This window comes from Leucopleurus acutus (genome assembly GCF_964270905.1).
Source record: "Leucopleurus acutus genome assembly, chromosome: 8".
NCBI classification, from domain to species: Eukaryota; Metazoa; Chordata; class Mammalia; order Artiodactyla; family Delphinidae; genus Leucopleurus; species Leucopleurus acutus.
This window is the reverse complement of record NC_139151.1, coordinates 98,620,989-98,643,975: the sequence shown is the minus strand read 5'-3', so window position 1 is coordinate 98,643,975 and position 22,987 is coordinate 98,620,989. Positions and strand designations below refer to the sequence as shown.

The following is a 22,987-nucleotide window of genomic DNA, read 5'->3' as shown; positions in this document are numbered from 1 at the left end:
TCTGTACTCAGCTTTGAATGTAACGCAGGACAGCGTGAAGATTTGTTTCCTGTTCCGCTAAGGCAGACTAGATTGACAGGCATTGAACCCTGAGAACAAAAGTCTCAAACTGTGTATAATCAAGTGTTAATGGTGTGGAACTGGGCTGCTTAGCGTAGAGACAGTTAACTGGAGCTGTGTGTAATTTCATTTAACAAACTATCCTGTTTTTTTTTCCTACGCACCACCCCTCCATCCCTCCGTCCGCCATCTTGAAATGCCCCCTCTTCCCACTTTCTAAGTTCTTTGGTTTGGGAAGTTCCCTCTGATCCTTAAAGACAGGGATCAGAACTTGCCGCAGAGATCTCTGCTTGATCCTCTCCAGAGGGGGTTGGGTCCCGAGGACTCTGAGACTGTCCGTATTGCTGCTCCCACCACAACCTCCCTTCAACACCTGTTTAATGGTCTGTCTTTCCTCCTAGAATGTTTCTGCCGGGAGGACAGGACTTCTCTGTGCATCTCCACTGTTATCCAAGCAAGCTCTCAAAAACTGCTGAATGAATGAATGGACAGTTGACTGAGGGCCAGGGGTCAGGGAAGGCTTTTCGTGGAGGAGGAGGGGGCAGAACTGGTCCTTGGAAGTTTTTGTTTGGTAGAGAGAGGGGAGAACATTCCTGTCAAGGTGAATGATTTCCATAATCAAATGGAATAAGTTTGTCCTGAAAAAGTTCTATGCCACTCTGTCGTGCCACCCCACTTAATTCTTTGTAAGAGCTTATCGCCATCTGAAATCCTCCTGTTTCTGAACCACCTCTTCCCTCTGTCCCTCTGTCCTGTAAGTGCTTCTGGACAAAAACCTTGTCGGTTAAGGACCTTCTATTTTTTTTTTCTTTTCTTAATGTTATTTTCTGTTTGGTTTACTTTCTTTTCTTTCAAATCTTTGCATTCCCACAACCTCAGCGTTTAGAACGGTATTTGGCACATAGCATGATCTTAGATAATCTCTATTTCAAAAAGGGAACGTTTTTACTGCGCAATGTACCCCTCGCCCCCTCCCCTACAAAGTAGTATAGTTTCACGCAGACGTTTACTTTTCACCTTCCAAACCGTCCGTTCTGAAGCTATTGATACACTTTCTACGTCTGCTATAATCTTTCAGATTAAGTCCTCAGGAATTCGGAAAAAATGACGAATGTCATGTTCAGAAAACCAAACTGACTTGTACCAGAAGTGGGGTTCGAACCCACGAGGATATAAATCCATTGGATCTTAAGTCCAACGCCTTAACCACTCGGCCATTCTGGTATCCGCCAAACTCACCCTTATTTTTACATAACCTAATACTGAGCTACGAAAAGTTGCACAACAATTTAAAAATTTTATGCCTTATGTAAAAGAACAATACGGGGATGGGGGGGAATGGGAAACTCGGTAACTTTCATCACATCCTGTGATTTCCTCATGTCCAGTCACCAGAAACTGGAGCCACACGAAAGCGATGAAGACTCAAGTAGCAGGATTCCTAACACATTCACGTCTGAGGACACCACAGGGTACTGGAATGGGCTCCTTTTCAAAGTGGGCGAGTCTCCTCGGAAATCGTAGGTAATGTGTCTTCCTCCTAGCGCTTTCCTTATTAAAACAAAAGCGACTCTGGTGGGACTCGAACCCACAACCTTTGAATGCCTCCATCTAATACTAGAAGTCCAATGCGCTATCCATTGCGCCACAGAGCCCGACGAGTCGAAAATCCTCCGCGTTGCTTACATCAAGGCAGGAGCGGCGTCTGTCTGGGGGACGGTCGCCGGCACGTCGGGTCACGCTTTCTTTCTCGGACAAACTGGGAAGCCCGCGTCGCCAAGGAGAAGCGTGGATGGGCATTGCGCTTGAAAGTCTGAAATCTGTTTGAAAGTTTCTTCTCGCGAGCGATCGCCAGGCATCAACTCTCAACTTCATCACACATCGGGAGGAAAGCCTTTGTGTGAATAAAATATCTTTATTGTATCCTGGCGCATGAGTGTAGCGGGAGGTTCCATAGTGTAGCGGTTATCACGTCTGCTTTACACGCAGAAGGTCCTGGGTTCGAGCCCCAGTGGAACCACAGCACGGATTTAACCTTTTTCAGGGATATTTTAACGTTTCTTTTTGCCAGCCGGAACTTGAGTTTTACTCCAGGAAGTGGGAGACGCTGCCGCTTCCAACCAGGCTCCGCGCTGCGCCCCGAAGCGCAGGCTAGGCTCCAGAGGTGCCCGCGCACATCGGCCACCAAGGCTGCCCTCTCGTGGCGCCACTAGGGAGGTGCAAGCGGCCCCGCCCTGCTCAGGTCATCGCGCGTCTCTGCGCCTGCGCGCTCCCGACTACCCCCCCCCCGCCCCCCCCGCAGTTCCGCCTCCAGTTGCCTGGGTAGGAGTCCGGATCCCGCTCCTTCTAAACCCTGCTTTACCATCTTTCACTGTTGCTGCCACCACTCAGTTAGGGGTTATCCCGAAGGTCACCTCTCTCCTTTGTTGATTACTTCCAAGTCCACTGACCTCGTACTTCTATTTAAATTAAAAAAACTTTTTGAAAAATTATATGCTCATGGTGGAGAATTCAAACAGCCCCACGTGTTTTACGGTGCTGTTTCCCTCTGGCAAAGAATTTTCCTTTGACTAAACTCTAGCTGGGCTCCTCTGAGCCCTCCTCTCAACTAGCCGGCCTATAAGACTTGAAAAAACAGTTAGCACTAATATAGTTTTTAGCAGCTCAAGGCTGCATCCCTAAAGTGACTCTAGTTTCAGTGAAAGTGTCAGCCAGAGAAAACTGAATGCTGCCGCCGCCCCAGCCCCATTTACTGTTTGTTCCAGCCAACAGCTGAATCTGGGGGCCCGGATCAGCAGTATAACTGTACTTTTTCTTTATAAATCACTTATGATCAGTGTACAAAGGTAGCGTTGCCAGAGGTACTGCTCCACCCCAACAATATTCTAGAAATCCTTCTACTTCCTTCTTAAGCCTTCACTCATCTTTTCACTTCCGGTGTTTGGATATATCCTAATTCTTTAGTCTGTGCTTTTTGATGAGCGATTAAATTGTATTCAGTCTTACAGACGATACCGTAGTGGAATTCCTTGGTCATTGGTTTTGGGGTGGATCACTATGTAGAACAATAATAGCTGAAATCTTGAATAGTCATTATTATCTAACCCATTTTACAAAGGACTAAGAGGAAGCACAGAGAAGTTACATAATGGCCCAAGGTCACACACTGGCCCTAGACAATTAAGGTGCAGATCAAAGGAATGATTTCAGTAAGCCCAGACTCTTGCATTTTCTCATACATAGAAAGGTGCTAAATTCATTAATTGAGATGTCTATTTCTTTAATCACCAGTACTCTTTTGATGTTTGACTATGTTTTTTTGTTTTTGTTTTGTTTTTTTGCAAAAACTCCAATATATCATGGCTCTCTCTTACCTCTTCAGAACAGTCCCTCAGAGCTATCTGAGAGACTGTATCTCAGACTTAAGTCCTCGGTAAGTCCGCTGAATAAAACATAATTCTCCACTTTTAGGTTGTGTTTTTTTCTTTTCTTTTTTTTCATTCGACATAGGTTTTGAGGCTTCGTCTTTGGAAATAAAAATCTCAGTTAAATTCTTAAACTTCTGCCAAAGGGAGAATCATGGAAAAGGAATAGGTCCCTCTAGTGGTGAGAAGACATTATGAAACATTTTGCTCTGTAGACACTGCTCCTAGATTTAAGAGGTTCTTTGAAATACAGCTTCCCAACATCTCCCAAGGTGGGAGATGTTGAACATTTAGCCAAAACGCAAATACCCTGTGTTAGAATCCATATGTTAAAAGATTGTTGTCAAGCAACACGTTCTCATTACATGGAAGGAGAAGGAACACATTTTCATGGGAAATAGATTTTAATGTATACTGCTTCTCTCCAAAGTACTGTGGTCTTTTAGGAACCCAGTAATCAATTAATTGTCTCTTAAAAGTAAGTGTGTGTGTGTTTGTGCGTGTGTTTGTGTGTGTATGTGTGTGTATCCTGGGATAGCCTCAAAGTAAAAAGTGTGTATACATGTGTGTGTGTATTTTTTTTTTCCTGGAACTAGTCTCTTGTGAATCCTCAATTCACTATTTGCCTCTAGAAAGTAAAGATTAAGTGCTAAAAGAGGTATGTGAGGGCTTACCTGGTGGCGCAGTGGTTGAGAGTCCGCCTGCCGCTGGAGGAGACACGGGTTCGTGCCCCGGTCAGGGAAGAATCCACATGCCATGGAACAGCTGGGCAGCGGAGCCTGTGCTCCGCAACGGGAGAGACCACAACAGTGAGATACCCGCATACCGCTAAAAAAAAAAAAAAAAGAAGAAAAACCGTATGTGCAAGGGAAGTTTTTTGGTTTTGTTTTTTTGTTGTTTTGGTAATAAAAAATGATTCACAAGGAAGAAAGTAGCTGCTACTGTTGATAAAGGAACATACTAGTTATGGCAGAATATGATTCTGTATTCTTTGGTTCCAAGGGAACCTTGAATTGTTTTTGACGTTTTTGTTACATGGGTAATTAGGTACAAAATTCAAGGCTGAAGTCAAAAGTGTGGTGAATGACTTTAATTCTAGGTAGGAAGTAACAACCACCCCAAAGAAGCAAATGTAGATTTTTAAAAGATCTTCCAACTTTAGTAAAGCATCCATGAGTCCAGGATCAGACATGAGCAAATGTGAATTTCGTCAATAGCGTCTGCCTTGTGTTGCCCCTGCCGCCTTGCTGAAGCGTTCCACCCTTCTGTACCTGGGTCTCTGGGCTACCTTTACACCCCGGACTTGGACTTACCTCCCTCCCATGCACCCGCTGCAGCTTTCCTGTCCTACATCTCTTCCACTCTGGGATGACACCTGGTTCCTTTGGCTGCGCCAGTAGACCACCCGAAATTAATCCCTAGTGAGATAATACTGAGAATGGATTTAGAGATTTGACTTCCAGTGGACCTTGAGCCCCATTATATGCTCATTGTAATATATTAGCATCTAAATGACAGGCCCACAGGCACCGCGACAGTTCTGAGGCCAACCAGGAAAGGCCAAAAAGTGAGCGGTGGCCCAATTCCTGGAAGTCCCCGCCCCTTCCCCCAAACAGTTAGAAAACCCCTCCCACTCATTAGCGTTTGAAATTACCCAGCCAAGGAACTGCCTGGTGGTCCAGTGATTAGGATTCCATGCTTCCACTGCAGGGGGCAAGGGTTTGATCCCTGGTCAGGGAACTAAGATCCTGCATGCCAAGGCCAAAAAAAAAAAAAAGAAAAAAGAAAAAACGTTACCCAGCCCATAAAAACTAGCGACCCCATATTTGGGTCCTCTCGCCTTCTGAGATGGCCCACACTCTGTCTATGGAGTGTATATTTCTCGAAGTAAATCCACTTCTTACCTATCACTTTGCCTCTCACTGAATTCTTTCTGCGCTGAGACATAAAGAACCTGAACTTCAGCAGGTCCTGAAGCCAGGTGTGTGATCTCAATTACAAGATAGTGGGTTCGCGTCCGGAGCCTGCGCTCCGCAACGGGAGAGGCCACAGCAGTGGGAAGCCCGCGTACCGCCAAAAAAAAAAAAAAAAAAAAAAGATAGTAGGTTCAAGACCTAATCTGAGTTTTGCCAGGGTTCAAGTGCTGGCGGGAGTTGTGTGCTTTCAGTGGCGTTGTATCTAGCTTGAACCCCATGAACCGTGTCTGATTTATGAAATATCCCGCGAACAGGAATTTCAGGGCAACACCAAGGGAGCAGCAGTAGGCAGTGATGGAGCTGGTTGGGAGGGGCTGGAGTTTGGAGCAAGTTTCCCTTGCTTGCGTTTCCCTCCTGAATCCCTCTGTGCAAATGGCTCTTTACTTCCCTTACATCTGTCCATCAGACATGGCTGGGAGATTAGACTGGGATATAACAGGTCAATCAGTACTTGCAGTCCAAATTTTAGTTGACTACAGTTTTCATCTGCTTACTCGACAAAAATAATAGGTTGCCAGGAGACCCGCTGGAATTTATTTATTTATCGTTTCTATTCTCTGAATGCGGAGGCTCTAAAGAAAATGCTAGAAAGAGGAACGAGGAAGAATTTAGAATGGGCTGATTTGTCATCTTCTAGACAATCAGTCCCTGAATAATGGAAAGTCAGTTTATTCTTAAGCCTTTGCTTCTTGTGAACCTGTGACTCAGGCACATTCTAGCGAAGCAGACAGGATAGGGTTCCTTTCTCCCTTGAGGGCTGGCCCAGAATAAATGGCAGGAAAATGATGTTGAAATTCTTAGAGGTACAGAAGCCTTATCATATATACTCCTCGGTCAGATAATGACAACAAAGTGTCTTTCATGACATTACAATAGAGGATAAATTTTTTTTTTTTTTTTTTTTGTTACGCGGGCCTCTCACTGTTGTGGCCTCTCCCGTTGCGGAGCACAGGCTCCGGACGCGCAGGCTCAGCGGCCGTGGCTCACGGGCGCAGCCGCTCCGCGGCATGTGGGATCCTCCCGGACCGGGACACGAACCCGTGTCCCCTGCATCGGCAGGCGAACTCCCAACCACTGCGCCACCAGGGAAGCCTGAGGATAAATTTTTATAGACGAGCTTGATGCCCTCAAATCCTGCCTGAGGCAACAGGAGTAGTCAGACATGCATTTAGCTGATGGTCAGAGATCTCAGATCTAGCCTTGCCTGAGCCATTTATTAGCTATGAAAACTTTGAAAAAATATGAAAGTTATCTCAGCTTCTGTAAGGGAAACCCAAAGGCTTCCTTAGAAAAACAGAACTCATATCTTCCACGGTGGGCAATGGAAAATTTCCACAAAGGGAGGGGTGGCTGGATTTTATAGCCTGGACTCCTGGTCCCTGGAGATCGTTTTACTAATTATTGCTTGGGCTGCACACATGGTACAGCCACAACTCAAGAACTGAGAGGTAATCTTCTCTCAGACTTCATTTCCTCACCTGTAAAGTGAGGTGTTCGAGTGATATAAGCTTTAGAGTCCCTTTCAGAGCTGACAAGTTACAGACCTGAGACTCTAAGTTGCTGACAGCCACGCCACGAGACGATTATTTCAGACCATCCTTATTAGAGGATTCTGCTGTAGGGTAAAGGGAAGACTCTGGCCTCACGATGGTCTGTTAATTGGAGTTTTCTATTGTGTTGTGAGAAAATACTTTTCAATTCTGACTCTTCCAATCTGGACTTCACGGCATCTATTTCTTTTTTAAAAAATAAATTTATTTATTGTTGGCTGCATTGGGCCCTCGTTGCTGTGCACGGGCTTTCTCTAGTTATGGAGAGTGGGGTCTCCTCTTCGTTGTGGTGCGTGGGCTTCTCATTGCGGTGGCTTCTCTTGTTGCGGAGCACGGGCTCTAGGAATACGGGCTTCAGTAGTTGTGGCTCGTGGTGGGCTTAGTTGCTCTGGGGCATGTGGGAATCTTCCCGGACCAAGGCTCAAACCTGTGTCCCCTGCAATGGCAGGTGGATTCTTTTTTTTTAAATAGTGATCTTGGGGTCTTATTTATTTATTTTTGGCTGTGTTGGGTCTTCGTTTCTGTGTGAGGGCTTTCTCTAGTTGTGGCAAGCAGCGGCCACTCTTCATCGCGGTGTGTGTGCCTCTCACTATCGCGGCCTCTCTTGTTGCGGAGCGCAGGCTCCAGACGCGCAGGCTCAGTAGTTGTGGCTCACGGGCCTCGTTGCTCCGCGGCATGTGGGATCTTCCCAGACCAGGGCTCGAACCCGTGTCCCCTGCACTAGCAGGCAGATTCTCAACCACTGCGCCACCAGGGAAGCCCGGCAGGTGGATTCTTAACCACTAGGGAAGTCCCCTATGGCATCTATTTCTTTTTGTAAGGCCCAAATCTCCTCTTCAATCTTTTCATGGCTGACTTCATCTCCTGGTTCCTCAGGGTGTAGATCATGGGGTTCAGGACAGGAATGATGACAGTGACGGTAATGGAGACAGCTCTGTCCACGGGGAGGGCAATGAAGGGCCGGGCGTAGACGTAGATGCAGGGCACAAAGTGCAAGGTCACCACCATGATGTGGGCTGTGCAAGTGGAGATGGCTTCTCTCCTGCCCTCCCCAGTGTGAGACCTCAGCATTGTCAAGATGACTGTGTAGGACACAAGCAAGAAGATGAACCACAGTGTAAAGATCAAGCCATTATTGGAAATCATTAAGACCTCAAGGGCAAAGGTGTCGGTGCAGGTGAGTTTGAGGACCTGGGGAACATCGCAGTAGAAACCATCCACAACATTAGGTCCACAGAAGGGGAGTGGGAGTAAGAGGGAAATCTGCACGATGGAGTGGACGAAGCCCCCCACCCAGGAGGCCACAATGAGGGCAGTGCATCGCCCCCTACTCATGATAGTCACGTAGTGCAGGGGCTTGGAGATGGCCATGTAGCGGTCAAAGGCCATCACAGAGAGAGAGAAAACATCTGCCCCACTGAGGAGGTGGAAGAAAAACATCTGTGTGGTGCGACCATTGAAGGAGATGGTCTTTCTTGTTGTAAGAAGGTTTGCTAGGACCTTCGGAACAGTGATGGAGGAGAAGCAGATGTCCAAGACAGAGAGATTGCAGAGCAGGAAGTACATGGAGGTGTGAAGGCGAGACTCACAGGTCACGGTGACCATGACGAGGAGGCTTCCCATCATGGTAGCTGTGTACACCAAGGATGACAGAGGAAATAAGACCAGGCTCAGCTCTTGGGGCTGGGTCAGTCCTTGAAAAATGAATTCTTTCACCCTGGTGTAATTTCCCTGCTCCATCGGGTCATGTATCTTCTTCTTCTTCAATTACCTGGAGAGAAAACAGAAAATAGAATATAGAAAAGGTATCATTAAAAACAAAAGAAGTGGGAGCTATATGACCAGGCTGCCTTGGGGGTTATTTTTATGATTATTTTTCTTTGGGGCAGGGATGCCTACAATTCTATCTCTAGTAGATGGCATTTTCTGAGTTCTCTCAGAGCAAACCAGAGAGTGGGTTTCCAACGGATGTAATTAATTGAAGCTCCTAAATCAGTACGTTATTAAATTCTTATTAAAAATTTTACAGGCTCATCATTTTATAGATTCTATATGCCTCTTCAAAAGTCACTGAATGCTCTGAGAAGTGAAGAGACTAGTTTTGCTTCTGTTTTCATGCACACTCATGTATCTCATTGTTAGGAAGTGGGAAACACACGCAGGGGAAAAATATAAAACACAGTCTGTGGCTCTAATGGAGGCTTATAGTTTCTTCTCTCATCTTCTTCCACAGGAGACCATCTGCTTGGCATAGTCCGACCAGATTTTCATGATACCGGTGATCAGCTCTAAATTAAGGCCAAAAAACCAGTTTACGGTTTACGGTCTCCCTAGGATAAATAGCTTTGCAGCAGCTAAGACAATTTAATTGAGTAAATCACTGTTTCTCTCTTCTTCTTTCTTTTTTTTTTTCCAGTCTCCCTTCTTTTGGTGTCTTGTTTTCCTCTGATTTCCATGGCCCAAGATTGGGACTTGGTAACTGATAGCTATAGTCCCTGCTCTCCATAATGCTCTTGGCAAGAACTTCACCCTCCAGGACACTGGACCAATGGTTTTCCTTTCTCAGGCTCCCTTCCTTTCATCACTTACATTTGTACGTCACTCCTTGCCGCCTCAGTATTTGTAAAGGTTTTAGTTTTGCACAAAGAGCAAAGATGTTAGTATCAGCAGAACTGAATTTGTGTGTGTGTGTGTTTTAAAAGTTTATTGAAGTATAGTTGATTTACAATGTTGTGTTAATTTCTGCTGTACAGTAAAGTGACTCAGTTAAACATGTATATATATATGTATATATATACACATATATATATATATACGCTTTTTCATATTCTTATCCATTATGGTTTATCACAGGATATTGAATATAGTTCCCTGTGGTATACAGTGGGACCTTGCTGTTTACATTCTATATATAATAGTCTGCATCTGCTAATCCCACACTCCCACTCCATACCCCCTCCCCAAAGCCCTGGCAGCCACAAATCTCTTCTCTATGCAGCAGACCTGAATTTGATAGACTCTGTCACTTAATTGGTAGGTAGCTCTGAGCCTCAGTTTATCATCAGTAAAAATGCGTATAATCATGTTTGTTTTACAGGATTGTGAAGCTTAAAGAAACTTGTTTAATTCACTTAAACTGAGGTCGGCACAGACCGCATTTCCGCTGCGTATAGCACAGTTAACATTTTGCAGAGCCAATCTTTTATACACATTATTTCAGAAATGCTGACAAAAATACACTTTTTTATTCTTTTCTTATAGAATATGATTCTTTGAAATAATTGCAACTATTATCAAATCTAGCATTTCAAAAGCAGGTACGTTTCATACAATGGGATATTATTCAGTGATAAAAGGAAATGAGCTCTCAAGCCAAGAAAAGACATAGAGGAAACTTTAGTTACATTACTAAGTGAGAGAAGTTGATCTGAAAATGTCCATACTGTACGATCCCAACTATATGACGTTCTGGGAAAGATAAAATTATAATGAAAACATTAACAGTTGCCGGGGGCTGGGTGTGGAGGTGGGGAGGGATGAATAGGTGAGACACAGGGGATTTTTAGGGCATTGAAACTATTCTATATGATACTCTGATTGTGGATACGTAACATTATGCATTTACTAAAACCCATAGAATGTACAACGCTAAGAGTGAGACCTCATGCAAACTATGGACTGCAGTTAATAATAATGTATCAATATTGGTTCCTCAATTGTTACCTAATGTAGCACACTAATGCAAGATGAATTAATAATAAATGCATTACTAATAAGGGAAACTGGGGTGGCAGTGGGGAGAGGGGGCACTCTGTACGTTCTAATTTTTATGTAAACCTAAAACTGCTCTAAGTAGTAAAATCTGTTACTCTAAAAACAAACAAACGAAAGTATGCCAAAGGATAAAACAATTTAGAACATTTCTAGTTTGCAAAGGAGCACAATTTTTTTGTTTTGTTATTTTGCGGTACGTGGGCCTCTCACTGTTGTGGCCTCTCCCGATGCGGAGCACAGGCTCCGGACGCGCAGGCTCAGCGGCCATGGCTCACGGGCCCAGCTGCTCCGCGGCACGTGGGATCATTCCCGGACCGGGGCACGAACCCGCGTCCCCTGCATCGGCAGGCGGACCCTCAACCACTGCGCCACCAGGGAAGCCCAGGAGCACAATTTTTAAAAAACTTTTATTACCAAGATTCATTTCCTATAAATCCTACTTGATGCTTTTCTCCTGTTTCCCACCCTGTTTTAAAGAAAACATTTAGAATAAATTCCAGTTCGGGTGTTGACAGGCATCAGGCTATTGTGATTTTGCCAACTGCTTAAAACAAAACTGTCTTTTGTAGCTTTTTTTTTTTTTAAATCGTCTTTGTTGCGGTGTAGCTTCCATACAATGAACTGCACACATTTAGAGGTAAATTAGATGAGATTTGACATACGTGTACACCCATGAAGCCATCGCCACAATTAGGATAAGGAACATCTCCATCACCCCAAAGTTTCCTTGTGCCCCTGAGAACTGCAGAATCTCGGCACCTAATGACTCTGTCCAGACCTGCACCAAGAGGTGACCAGACTGTAGCATGGCCTCTGGCAGCGCAAGGCTGTGTCCTTAGGATGACCCCAAACCCCCATTAAAACGCCTTCCTGGGAAAGCACAAAGCCGCCAGGTGAATTTACTGTTTGTTCCAGCCAACATCTGAGATAGGCCGCTGACCTCCTTTACTTAGAGCATTTATGGGAAAGGCCTTGTAACTGTGAATATGTATATCTTGTGACTAACAAGTGTCTCTCTCAAGGACTGAGAGCCTTTCCTCTAAATATGATCAACAGGAAGGAAGGGGCCTCTGTCTCCCAGTCTCCGTGGGGGGATTACTTCCAGCTCCCAGACACAACCAGCCTAATCGCACTGACACTGACTAACTCTTTGCAATTTTTCACTTTTCTGGCTCTACTGAGCCCCAGCTTGTCCCCCTCACTCTCCCTTTAAAGCACCCAATCGCTTTGGGCAAATAGGCTTGGCGCTTAGCCTTTTCACTATTGTTTTCACTAACACTGGGCTGTGTTCACCTTTGACATTTCTTTGTACCACTTCCCTCTGTATTCTGTCTGTATTGAAGCCAACCTCTCATCCTGCTGTTCATGACTCAGCTCTCCGGATCCCACTGTACTTTATTTTTCATTTTCTCATCAGAACAGAACTTCTATATTACTAACTTTCCTCCTATTCCCTTTCCTTCGAAGCCCAAGCAACACAAAGCTAATTTTCTTAGCTCACTCCCAGTGATCTATGAATCCATCAATAACTCCCAGAAGATTTCATCCTTTTCAAATATTTTTAGTTTTTAAAAGAGCCAGTTAGGTACTTCCCTGGTGGCACGGTGGTTAAGAATCCGCCTGCCAATGTAGGGGACACGGGTTTGAGCCCTGGTCCGGGAAGATCCCACATGCCACGGAGCAACTAAGCCCGTGCACCACAACTATTGAGCCTGCGCTCTAGAGCCCTTGAGCCACAACTACTGAAGCCCGTGCGCCTAGAGCCCGTGCTCCACAACAAGAGAAGCCACCGCAATGAGAAGCCCATGCACCACAAGAAGAGTAGCCCCTGCTTGCCACAACCAGAGAAAGCCCGCGTGCAGCAACGAAGACCCAAAGCAGCCACAAATATATAAATAAATTTATTTTTTTTTAAAAAGGGCCAGTTATTTTCTTCAGAGTAAATGGTTTTTACAGATTTTTAAAAGAAAATGATCAGAACACATGAAATTTTTTAGATAATGCACAGAGGATTTTTCTTTTTTTTCTTTCTTTCTTTTTTTTTTAATGTTGGACTATGGTGGGAAGTATTGTGGCACAGAGAAAAGATACCAGCTTGGGAGATCTGAGCTCTGAGGCCTTCATGGAACAATAGTGGAATCTTTAAAGGCGTGTAAACTCCAGGATGTTCAGTCTTTTCATGAGTGAAATGGGAGCCTTCACTGCCTTGAGTCCCTTTGCAAGTAGGCAAGTTCTGCACAATATTAAACAATATTAAATGGATCCATTGATCTAGGTGATTTCTAGACCTTTGGAGCTTTTTTTTAAATTTTTAAATTAAAAAATTGTTTCTTGCTGGAGTATAGTTGCTTTACAATGTTGTGTTAGTTTATACTGTACAACAAAGTGAATCAGCTACACGTATATACACATCCCTTCCTTTTCAGATTTCCTTCTCATTTAGGTCACCACAGAGCTTTTTAAAAAATATATACATTTTGGAGGACTTTCCTGGAGGTCCAGTGGTTAGGACTCCACACTTCTACTGACGGGGGCCCCGGGTTAAATCCCTGGTTGGGGAATTAAGATCTCATGTGCTGCGTGGTGTGGCCAAAAAAAAAAAAAATATATATATATATATATATATATATATATGTATATATAAATTTTTTTATTGGAATATAGTTGATTTACAATATTGTGTTAGTTTCAGGTATATAGCAAAGTGATTTGGAGATATGTATGTATGTATATATCTATATTCATTTTTTCTATTCTTTTCCATTATAGGTTATTACAAGATATTGAATATAGTTCCCTGTGCTATACAGTACATTCTTGTTTTTTAAATCTATTTTATGTATGGTAGTGTGCATCTGTTAATTCCACATTCGCAATTTATGACCCCCCAACCTTTGGAGTTGTAATACTCAATTGTTTTAAATAACGTTGCCCTCAATTACCTTGTGACGAATCTAAGACTGTGTTCCGTCCATTGCTTTTACCAACACTTGAACCTCAATTAACTGTAAACCTCAACTGTTTCTTGACAGTTAACTGACGGCTTATTAGTGGTGGCAAGAAAAACGGCTGCGATCAAGAATTTCCAGGGGCAGTCTACCGTAGTAGTTAGGAGAATGGGCTTTGTAACCCAAATGCACGAGGTTCTGTGCAGAAATTAGTCATGACAGTAATCAAGTCACCAATGCAACTGAAAAATGGGTACACTTCCCTGCACAAAATACATGCACAACTAAGAAAGTAAAGATGGAGGGTGGGAGGACAAATGAGAATCCCTCTGTATGTGTGTCTGTAACAGGAAGGAAGAAGAGAAAACAGAGAACTATTGTTTATAAGTTTGCTGTTGTCCTTGCTTTTGGCAAGAACGAGTTCAAGATCTCAAGAACTGCTTTAGAAATAGGCCGAGGTAAACCCATTCTAATAAAACAGGCTTGGGAATTTCCTGGCGGTCCAGTGGTTAGGACTCGGGGCTCTCACTGCCAGGCCAGGTTTGACCCCTGGTCAGGGAAATAAGATCCTGCAAACTGCACAACTGGCCAAACAAACAAACAAAAAACCAGAAAATAAAAACCCCAAACCGCCCAAAACAAAATAAAAACCCCAAAACCGCTTATTGAATTTCATAGAGTCCCCAACTTGAGGGAATCCCCACCCCAATTGTCCACCAAGCATATGTTCCTCTATCCCTCTTGACAAGCTGACCTTCTCTCTGTGCTCCTCAAGTCCCCTTCCTAATACTGAAGGACTAATTATCTGCTCTGCATCACTAAAGTTTTTAGCTTTAATATACAGTATCCTCTACCTTTCAGGAGCATTATTAACATTCAAAGTATTTCTGAAATCCACAATAATATTTCAAAACTGGTAGTGCATAGGCACACATGCCCAGACGTATAGTCAGACACACAAGCACATAGTCAAAAGCCCCCAATGTCACAAAATATCCTCTCTTAAAGCTCCCGACCTCTAATCCCTACCCAAGAAGCAGTGCTAGCCATTCGGTTGCATACACTGACCTTAGGAATGATCGATTATCAAGGAATACTCCTCTTCAAGGTAGACATGCCTCTGGGGGTTGGTTGGTACAGTACCTTCTCTCCTGATATAGGAGGCAAAGGGTAGGTTCCCAGAATTGCCTCTGAGTGGTCCTAACACACTGCCGCACGGTGCCGCTGCCGTGAGCACCAGTCTCTCAGCCCCAATGGAAGGATCCCCAGAGGGAACACTTTTGGAAGTGATTGCTGAACCTGAGTAGCCAGACTTTCCTGTTGGGATGCAGCTCCCTAGAGTGTTATTAAGAAATTGAACACACACTGGAAGGGGTATGCACACATGCACATCTTGGTTTTGAAATTCTCCTAATGCAGGGGAGGAGATGTATCCTCATAGACCTTGGGATTAGAGCCCAAATATCTTTGCCTGAAGGGCTCATAGGGGACAAACAGAGGAGTCTGTCTCCTGAAGAGGCGGGAATGTAGGGAAAATAAATAGAACTCCCAGGAGGGTGTGTCTCAGTCCATTTCATTTCTTTCTTTCTTACTTTTTTTTTTTTTTAGGCAGGTGGTTTGCTTGTTGTCCTAATAATATACATAATCAGATGCATCATAAAGACTGGGAAATGCATTTTCTCCTTGTTTTCCACCAAACTTCTCACACAAAGAGGGAATATAGCAGACAAAGGATGGGTTGGTACCATTCATCCATTAAATATTTAATTATAAAAGATTTACTGAGTACCTTCCATGTTCCAGGCCCTATAATCCCAAAGATTTCCATTTTCTCTCTCCTCTCATTTCTTGTTTTCTTTTCTTTTCTTTTCTTTTCTTTTTTTTTTGCCATACCGCGCAGCACGTGGGATCTTAGTTCCCCTACCAGGGATTGAACCTGTGCCCTCTGCAGTGGGAGCTCAGAGTCTTAACCACTGGACTGCCAGGGAAGTCCACCTACCTCCCCTCCCCACCCCCTCATTTCCAATATCTTTTTTTTTTCGGTACGGACCTCTCACTGTTGTGGCCTCTCCCGTTGCGGAGCACAGGCTCCGGACGCGCAGGCTCAGCGGCCATGGCTCACGGGCCCAGCCGCTCCGCGGCATGTGGGATCCTCCCAGACCGGGGCACAAACCCGTGTCCCCTGCATCGGCAGGCGGACTCTCAACCACTGCGCCACCAGGGAAGCCCCCAAATTCTTGTCTTATGCAGTTGCCCTGCTGTAGTTCTTTCTCTGATTCTGGTTTTAATTCTTCTATTTCTTTTTTCCCCCATTTTGCTCTTTGAACCTTAGAAAAAAATCCTTTAAAGACGACAGTTCCCCAGGCAGCACTTTCCTTTTTATTCATACAGAAGAATAAGAGCCCCTTTTTCATTTCATTGTCATTAATTTTTGGTGTCTATGTCAACAACACGGAGTGATAAGAATACGTGTTCAGAATAATGATCACAGAAGATTTCAGCTCTCCGGAATCCTAAAATTCCCCACACTAACTACTTACCATAACTAGAAAGTGGAGAAATCATTCCCAAAGGAGTCTTTGGTTAAAGCTGGAACATAGAAATATTTTAATTGATGACAGCATCTTATTCTAGAATCTTTCTTTTGTATATTGGAATGATAAGTGAATGGTTTTCAAATCTTCTGCTCAGGAAACCACATGACAAGATTAAGAGCTTCTGTGTCACCTATTCTCTTTCTCCCTCCCTTCTTTCTTTCTCCTGTTTTTCTTTACTATTTCTATTTTCTTTCCTTCCTCTATATACCATTTCCATGACAGTATTAGGGTTCTCCAGAAACAGAACTAATAGGATCTATGTCTATATCTACATCAGCCGTATCCATCATATTTATGTATATACACACATTTAGAGAGAGAGAGAGAGAATTATCATGCAGAATTGGCTCACGCTATTACGGAGGCCGAGAAGTCCCGCAATCTGCCTTCTGCAAGCTGGAGACCCAGGAAACCTAAGAGTGTAATTCAGTCCTAATTCAATGACCTGAGAACCAGGGGACCCACTGGTGTAAATGATGAGACGAGATGTCCCAACTCAAGCTGTGAGACAAGAATATGGGGGTACATTTCTCCTTCCTCCACCTCTTTTGTTCTATTCAGGTTTTTTTTTTTTTTTTTTTTTTTTTTTCCGGTACGCGGGCCTCTCACTGTTGTGGCCTCTCCCGCTGCGGAGCACAGGCTCCGGACGCGCAGGCTCAGCGGCCATGGCTCACGGGCCCAGCCGCTCCGTGGCACGCGGGATCTTCCCGGACCGGGGCACGAACCCGTGTGCCCTGCATCGGCAGGCGGACTCTCAACCACTGCGCCACCAGGGAAGCCCAGCACTGAATATTTTAATATCCTTAAATAATTATTTATGAAACTGAGCCTTTATTGGAAACAATTCCTCCTCATGTGATAGGTTAAAGTATGCTTTTCTTACAGAAAAAAGGAGTTCACTGATGGACGATATAGGATTGTAAGAGGTGTACAGGGGTGAGGTTGCAGAATTTGATGATCTGGAGGTTGATGTGTCAACTGAAAGTCTGTTTTGAATGTTGCCATTAGGAGGGAAAACTTTCATATTTAAGAATGAAATTTCCCATCCCCAGAAACAGGAAGTGAAGCTGGACATATTCAATCAAGAGGAGAAGCTTATCCAGGGTTTTATTCTCACATATGGATGCCCTGAATGTTATTCTAGACCATTAAATGGAAGTTATCTTAAGCGTTTATGAAGCACTTTACATCGCTGAACTCTGCTCACAAAGAGGTGCTTCTTCCCTTGAGAGAGAAAGGAAATCTCCTTCATTCTTGCAGCAAACTCTGGGAGGTTCAGTTTGGTCTGAATCTGGATTCCCTATCATCCTGTGGTGTAGATATAATCAACAACAAGCCTATTTTACAGAGCTGAAGAGAGCTTGAGGGGCTCAGTGACTTTGCTGGATTTATACATGCTGGGGCTGCATCTCTGTGAATAATACCAGCCTTTAAAGCCACGGTGAAGAGATAACAGTGCAGTAAAATGAACAATCTAGCACGTGGAAGACAGGCAGAGACTGATGGGATCTGGTAGCACTGATTTATAACTCAACTCATCTTTTATGAAAGATCTTCAAGAAAGTATTAAATTTTATAACTAACTATGCCTAATCTGAGTTTAACAGATGCAGTTGGGAATGCAAGAAAAAAAATGCAATAATGACAAGGAGGACCTCAGCCAAACTGGTTTTCTGTGATCTTGCCATCCTTCCTGAGTTCATGAGGCCTCCTCCCCTCACCGGGCAAGAGCCCAGTGCCCTCAAGGCTTGCTCTTCCAGGTCTGTCTATCATCTGGATGTACAAATGATTGACGGGACTGAATGAGTCCCTCTCCATGTAAGGTGAGAACTCAAAGGTGCCAAGACATTAAGATTCAGATGGCAAAATTCAAGTCCTCCGTCAGAAGAGAGATGAAAGGTTTCAGAGGTTAGAGGTCTTTGCATTGTTTGGAAAATCTGCTGTGCAAAGTCTGCCCCAATTACAGCCCTTCCAAATTGCCTTTCAGACAACTTGTTAATAATTGGGGCCGTGTTCAAGGGCATAGAAGTTCCTTCAGAAATTTTGTGTCTGCTTAATTCTATTCCCAGTTGCAAGGACTTAATATGGTTCCAGATGCCCATCAAAGGAGCACTAAGGTAGAACCAAGATTGGGGCTGAATTTGGGCAAAACAGGTAGAATTGAGAGGTACATGGGGAACAAACTGAAAGCCAAATAACTCTCTCGTCATCTACATAGGCTCGTAGATCTAGGGTGCTCTCTAAGGTAAGATTAATATGGACATGAGTATGAAAAGTAAAAGATGAATGACTGCACTTACCCCTCCCTCTTGTTGTGTCTGTCATTTAGCTTATACTTGTCTTGCTTTCTGCTTTGGAAGGAGCTAATCATGCTTCAGTACCTGCTTCCAGTACCCAAAGCGCTAACAAGTTTGAAGAGCAAGTTTGAGGTTGGTTTGTTCACCAAAGATAAAAATATCCACTTGTTGCATAGAATGTGTGTTTGTGGGGAGAAAAGTAGAGGGAAAAGATGTATCGGGAGAAGAAGGAGAGGATGTAATCTTTAAGAATCTCTTCTGGTATCAAGTAATGTCTGCATTTGAGGTCATTTTGGAAGTTTTAAAACCTGGGGTTGGGGGTGAATTTGAGAAAAAGGGCTTTTTCTCTCTCCTTGGAGATGTTTTATTACATTTGCCCTGGAGGGTCTTTTTTTTTTTTTAAAGAGAAAGGAATGTATCACGCAACTTCACAGATTTGTAGTTAATTGGTCTCTGGGGTGGAATGGAGAACACATATTCACATAAATGCTCTGAAGACAATGCTTATTAAGCTCTATCCCAGTGGCCAGGTCCTCCGATCCCCCAAGGCTAATCAAGATCTCTTCTGGTACTTGGTGATCAAACTCAGGATAGCAGCAGAACACAAAGGATAAGATAAACACTTACTCTGTAGAAGAAAACACGATTGTATATATATATATATATATTTTTTTTTTTTTTAGAAAGTTACTTCTTGTTTATATCTATTTAATATATACCCCCAGAAATAATTGTATTATATATACACATTGTATATAAATATGTAATGTGTATATACACATATATTCACATTTACTTTCTTCCACTCCTTCATAGAACCTCTTTGGCCTGAAATATGTTAGATGAATGGGAACTCAATCTTATCAAGCTCCTACTGTGTGCTAAGCTATGCACTAACTGTACTGGGTGCTTTATGTGTGTTAACTTACTAAATACTCCAAAATCCCCCTTGAAGAGGAGGAAATCGAAATTTGGAGAAGCTAAATAAGTTGCTCAAAATCTTATAGTTAGTTAGGGATTGGTTCAATATTTGAACCCATGACTATGTGACACCAAATCCTGCATATGAATATATGGTACATGTTGTTGTTTTCTTTATTATATTTGTTGTGATGATTGTGATCAGTGGTCTTTTTTTAAAATAAATTTATTTATTTATTATTTATTTTTGGCTGCATTGGGTCTTCGTTGCTGCGCGTGGGCTTTCTCTAGTTGCGGCAAGTGGGGTCTACTCTTTGTTGCAGAGCATGGGCTCCAAGCACGCGGGTTTCAGTAGTTGTGGCACAGGGGTTCAGTAGTTGTGGCTCGAGGGCCCTAGAGTACAGGCTCAGTAGTTGTGGCACATGGGCTTAGTTGCTCTGTGGCATGTGGGATCTTCCCAGGCCAGGGCTCAAACCCATGTCCCTTGCAATGGCAGGCAGATTCTTAACCACTGCGCAAACCAGGGAAGTCCCGTGATCAGCGGTCTTTGATGTTACTACCATGACTCACTGAAGACCCAGATGATGGCTGTCATTTTTTAGTAATAAAATATTTTTATTTTTTACAATTAATTAATTTTTTAATTTTATTTTTTTGTATCTTTTAAAATATTTTAAATTTTTATTTAAAAAAATTTTTAACATCTTTATTCGAGTATAATTGCTTTACAGTGTTGTTAGTTTCTGCTGTATAACAGAGTGAATCAGCTATATGTATACATATATCTCCATATCTCCTCCCTCTTGTGTCTCCCTCCTATTGTCCCTATCCCACACCTCTAGGTGGTCACAAAGTACAGAGCTGATCTCCCTGTGCTATGCAGCTGCTTCCTACTAGCTGTCTATTTAATATTTGGTAGTGTATATATGTCAATGCTACTCTCTCACTTCGTCCTAGTTTACACTTCCCCCCTCCCCCGCCACCATGTCCTCAAGTCCATTCTCTACGTCTGTGTCTTTATTCATGTCCTGCCCCTAGGTTCATCAGAACCATTTCTTTTTAGATTCCATATATATGTGTTAGCAAACAGTATTTGTTTTTCTCTTTCTGACTTACTTTATATGACAGACTCTAGGTCCATCCACCTCACTACAAATAAATCAATTAAAAAATTGTTAATTTAATTAAAAATTTTAATTAAATTTTTAATTTTAATTAACTTAAATTTAACTTAACTTAAATTTAAATAAAAAATTAATTTTTAGTACATTTTTAAATTTTTTAAAATTAAAAATATTTTTATATCTTTTAAAATATTTTTAAATTAAGGCATGTACATAGCTTTTTTAGACATAGTGCTATTGAACACTTATACACTACAGAATAGTGTAAACATAAATTTTATGTGCACTGGGAAACCAAAAAATTCTTGAGACTCCCTTTACTGTGATTTCCACCTTATTGCAGTGGTCTGGAATCAAACCCACAATATCTCCGAGGTATTCCTGTATTCCCCCAGGATTTTCCCCAAATAAATCGACAGTATCTTTCCAGCTTGGGAGGAATAACTTCTCTTCTAAAAGGTTATAGTTCGCACTTGTTCTCCTGGAGCATGCTGACTTTGAATCTAATAACAGGCTGGCAGCAATAAAGCCTGGTTTGGTGGGTCTTGACGTAAATAGGCGTCCTCCTGCAAGGCAATTGCTTCACATGAGGTTAAGAAACGCCACTGAGCAAGGGATGGCTCGTCTCTTCAGACAGGTTAAGAGGGATTGCCTCATGGCTAGAGAAGCTCAGGGTAATTCGGGAGTTCAAGGTTACCAGTTTCATTTGAGCCTACTAATAAGTCCCTGGTCCGAATCTCAGGGTCTTGTTCTTTTTCAAACATGTCATTACATTAACTTAAGAGGCTCTGCAACCCTCACAGTTAAACTGGGTCCTGATTTTAAGTCTTATCGACCCTGAATCTATAATAAATAAAATATTTATTTTAGTTAGAGAGGGTGTGGGGAAAATGGAACCCACCTACACCGTTGGTGGGAATGTAAATTGGTGCAGCCACTATGGGAAACAGTATGGAGGTTCCTTAAAAAATTAAAAATAGAGTTACCATATGATCCAGCAATCCCACTCTTGGGCACATATCTGGAAAAGACAAGAACTCTAACTTGAAAAGATACACGCACCCCAATGTTCATAGCGGCATTAGTTATAATAACCAAGACATGGAAGCAACCTAAGAGCCCATTGACAGATGATTGGTTTAAGAAGATGTCACACACACACACACACACACACACACACACACATGCTGGAATATTAATCAACCATAAAAAAGAATGAAATATTGCCATTTGCAGCAACATGGATGGACCTAGAGAATATCATACTAAGTGAAGTCAGTCAGACAGAGAAAGGCAAATATATGATATCACTTATATGTGGAATCTAAAAAATAATACACGTGAATAATACAAATGAATCTATATACAAAGCAGAAACAGATTCACAGATATAGAAAACAAACTTATGTTTACCAAAGGGGAAAGGGAGGAGGGAGGGGCAAATTAGGAGTATGTGATAAACAGATACAAACTACTGTACATAAAATAGATAAGCAACAAGGATTTACTGTATAGTACAGGGAACTATATTCAATATCTTGTAATAATCTATAATGGGAAAGAATATGAATATATATATATATATATATATATATATATAACTGAAAAAAAAGAATTAAAATAGCCTGTATTGGGCTTCCCTGGTGGCGCAGTGGTTGGGAGTCCGCCTGCCGATGCAGGGGACGCGGGTTCGTGCCCAGGTCCGGGAGGATCCCGCATGCCGCGGAGCCGCTGGGCCCGTGGGCCATGGCCGCTGGGCCTGCGCGTCCGGAGCCTGTGCTCCACAATGGGAGAGGCCACGGCGGTGAGAGGCCCGAGTATCGTAAAAAAAAAGAAAAAAAGCCTGTATTGCTAGCTTTATATATATAGCTGGCTATATATATGTATATATATGCATAAAATAAAGACACTCCAGTTGTCTGGGAAGTGAGCTGAGGGTTTAAAACCTCAAGCGTATCGATTTTTTGCTGTAAGCTCTCTAGTGGAGTCAAAAACAAACAGGCCATCTAGTCGTCATAGTAGTCATCATTACTAACATAATGATCAAGGGCAGCAGTTGCTTGGTTTTCCAAAGTTTGCCTTCAGTGAAAACTTCATCTGAAGCAATTATTATATAAGCAACATATGAGCAAAGTCCTTACCTTGTCTTCTGTTATGTGTGTTTCTAGCTTCATCAACTGGAATACTAAAGAATGCACTGCATAGATCAATTACAGTAAAGAATTTACTTCTGGTGGGAATGGATGTTAGTAACATACGAAGGTAGGAAAAACAGGGTGTTGAGAGATAACAACTTTGTTTATTGCTTGAAGGTT

The 22,987-nt window shown here is 42.8% G+C and overlaps 2 protein-coding genes across 2 annotated transcripts in view; one reads left to right on the top strand and one right to left on the bottom strand.

The window, feature by feature from the left end:
• Positions 1-7,815: 7,815 nt before the first annotated feature.
• LOC309964885 (olfactory receptor 4D9-like) lies at positions 7,816-8,823 on the bottom strand (the record flags this gene model as incomplete). The annotated part of the gene is made up of 1 exon (XM_082844071.1): positions 7,816-8,823. The coding sequence occupies exon 1, from the start codon at positions 8,749-8,751 to the stop codon at positions 7,816-7,818; it is 936 nt and encodes a 311-aa protein (XP_082700197.1). The 5' UTR covers positions 8,752-8,823.
• A 7,993-nt stretch (positions 8,824-16,816) lies between these two features.
• Positions 16,817-22,987, top strand: part of LOC309964883 (olfactory receptor 5AN6-like) — a gene marked incomplete at both ends in the record, with an annotated part of 23,710 nt that continues 17,539 nt past the window's right edge. Inside the window, one exon of the mRNA XM_082844069.1 lies at positions 16,817-16,833. Coding sequence (XP_082700195.1) covers positions 16,817-16,833 — 17 coding nt within the window. The remainder of the gene's footprint in view (positions 16,834-22,987) is intronic.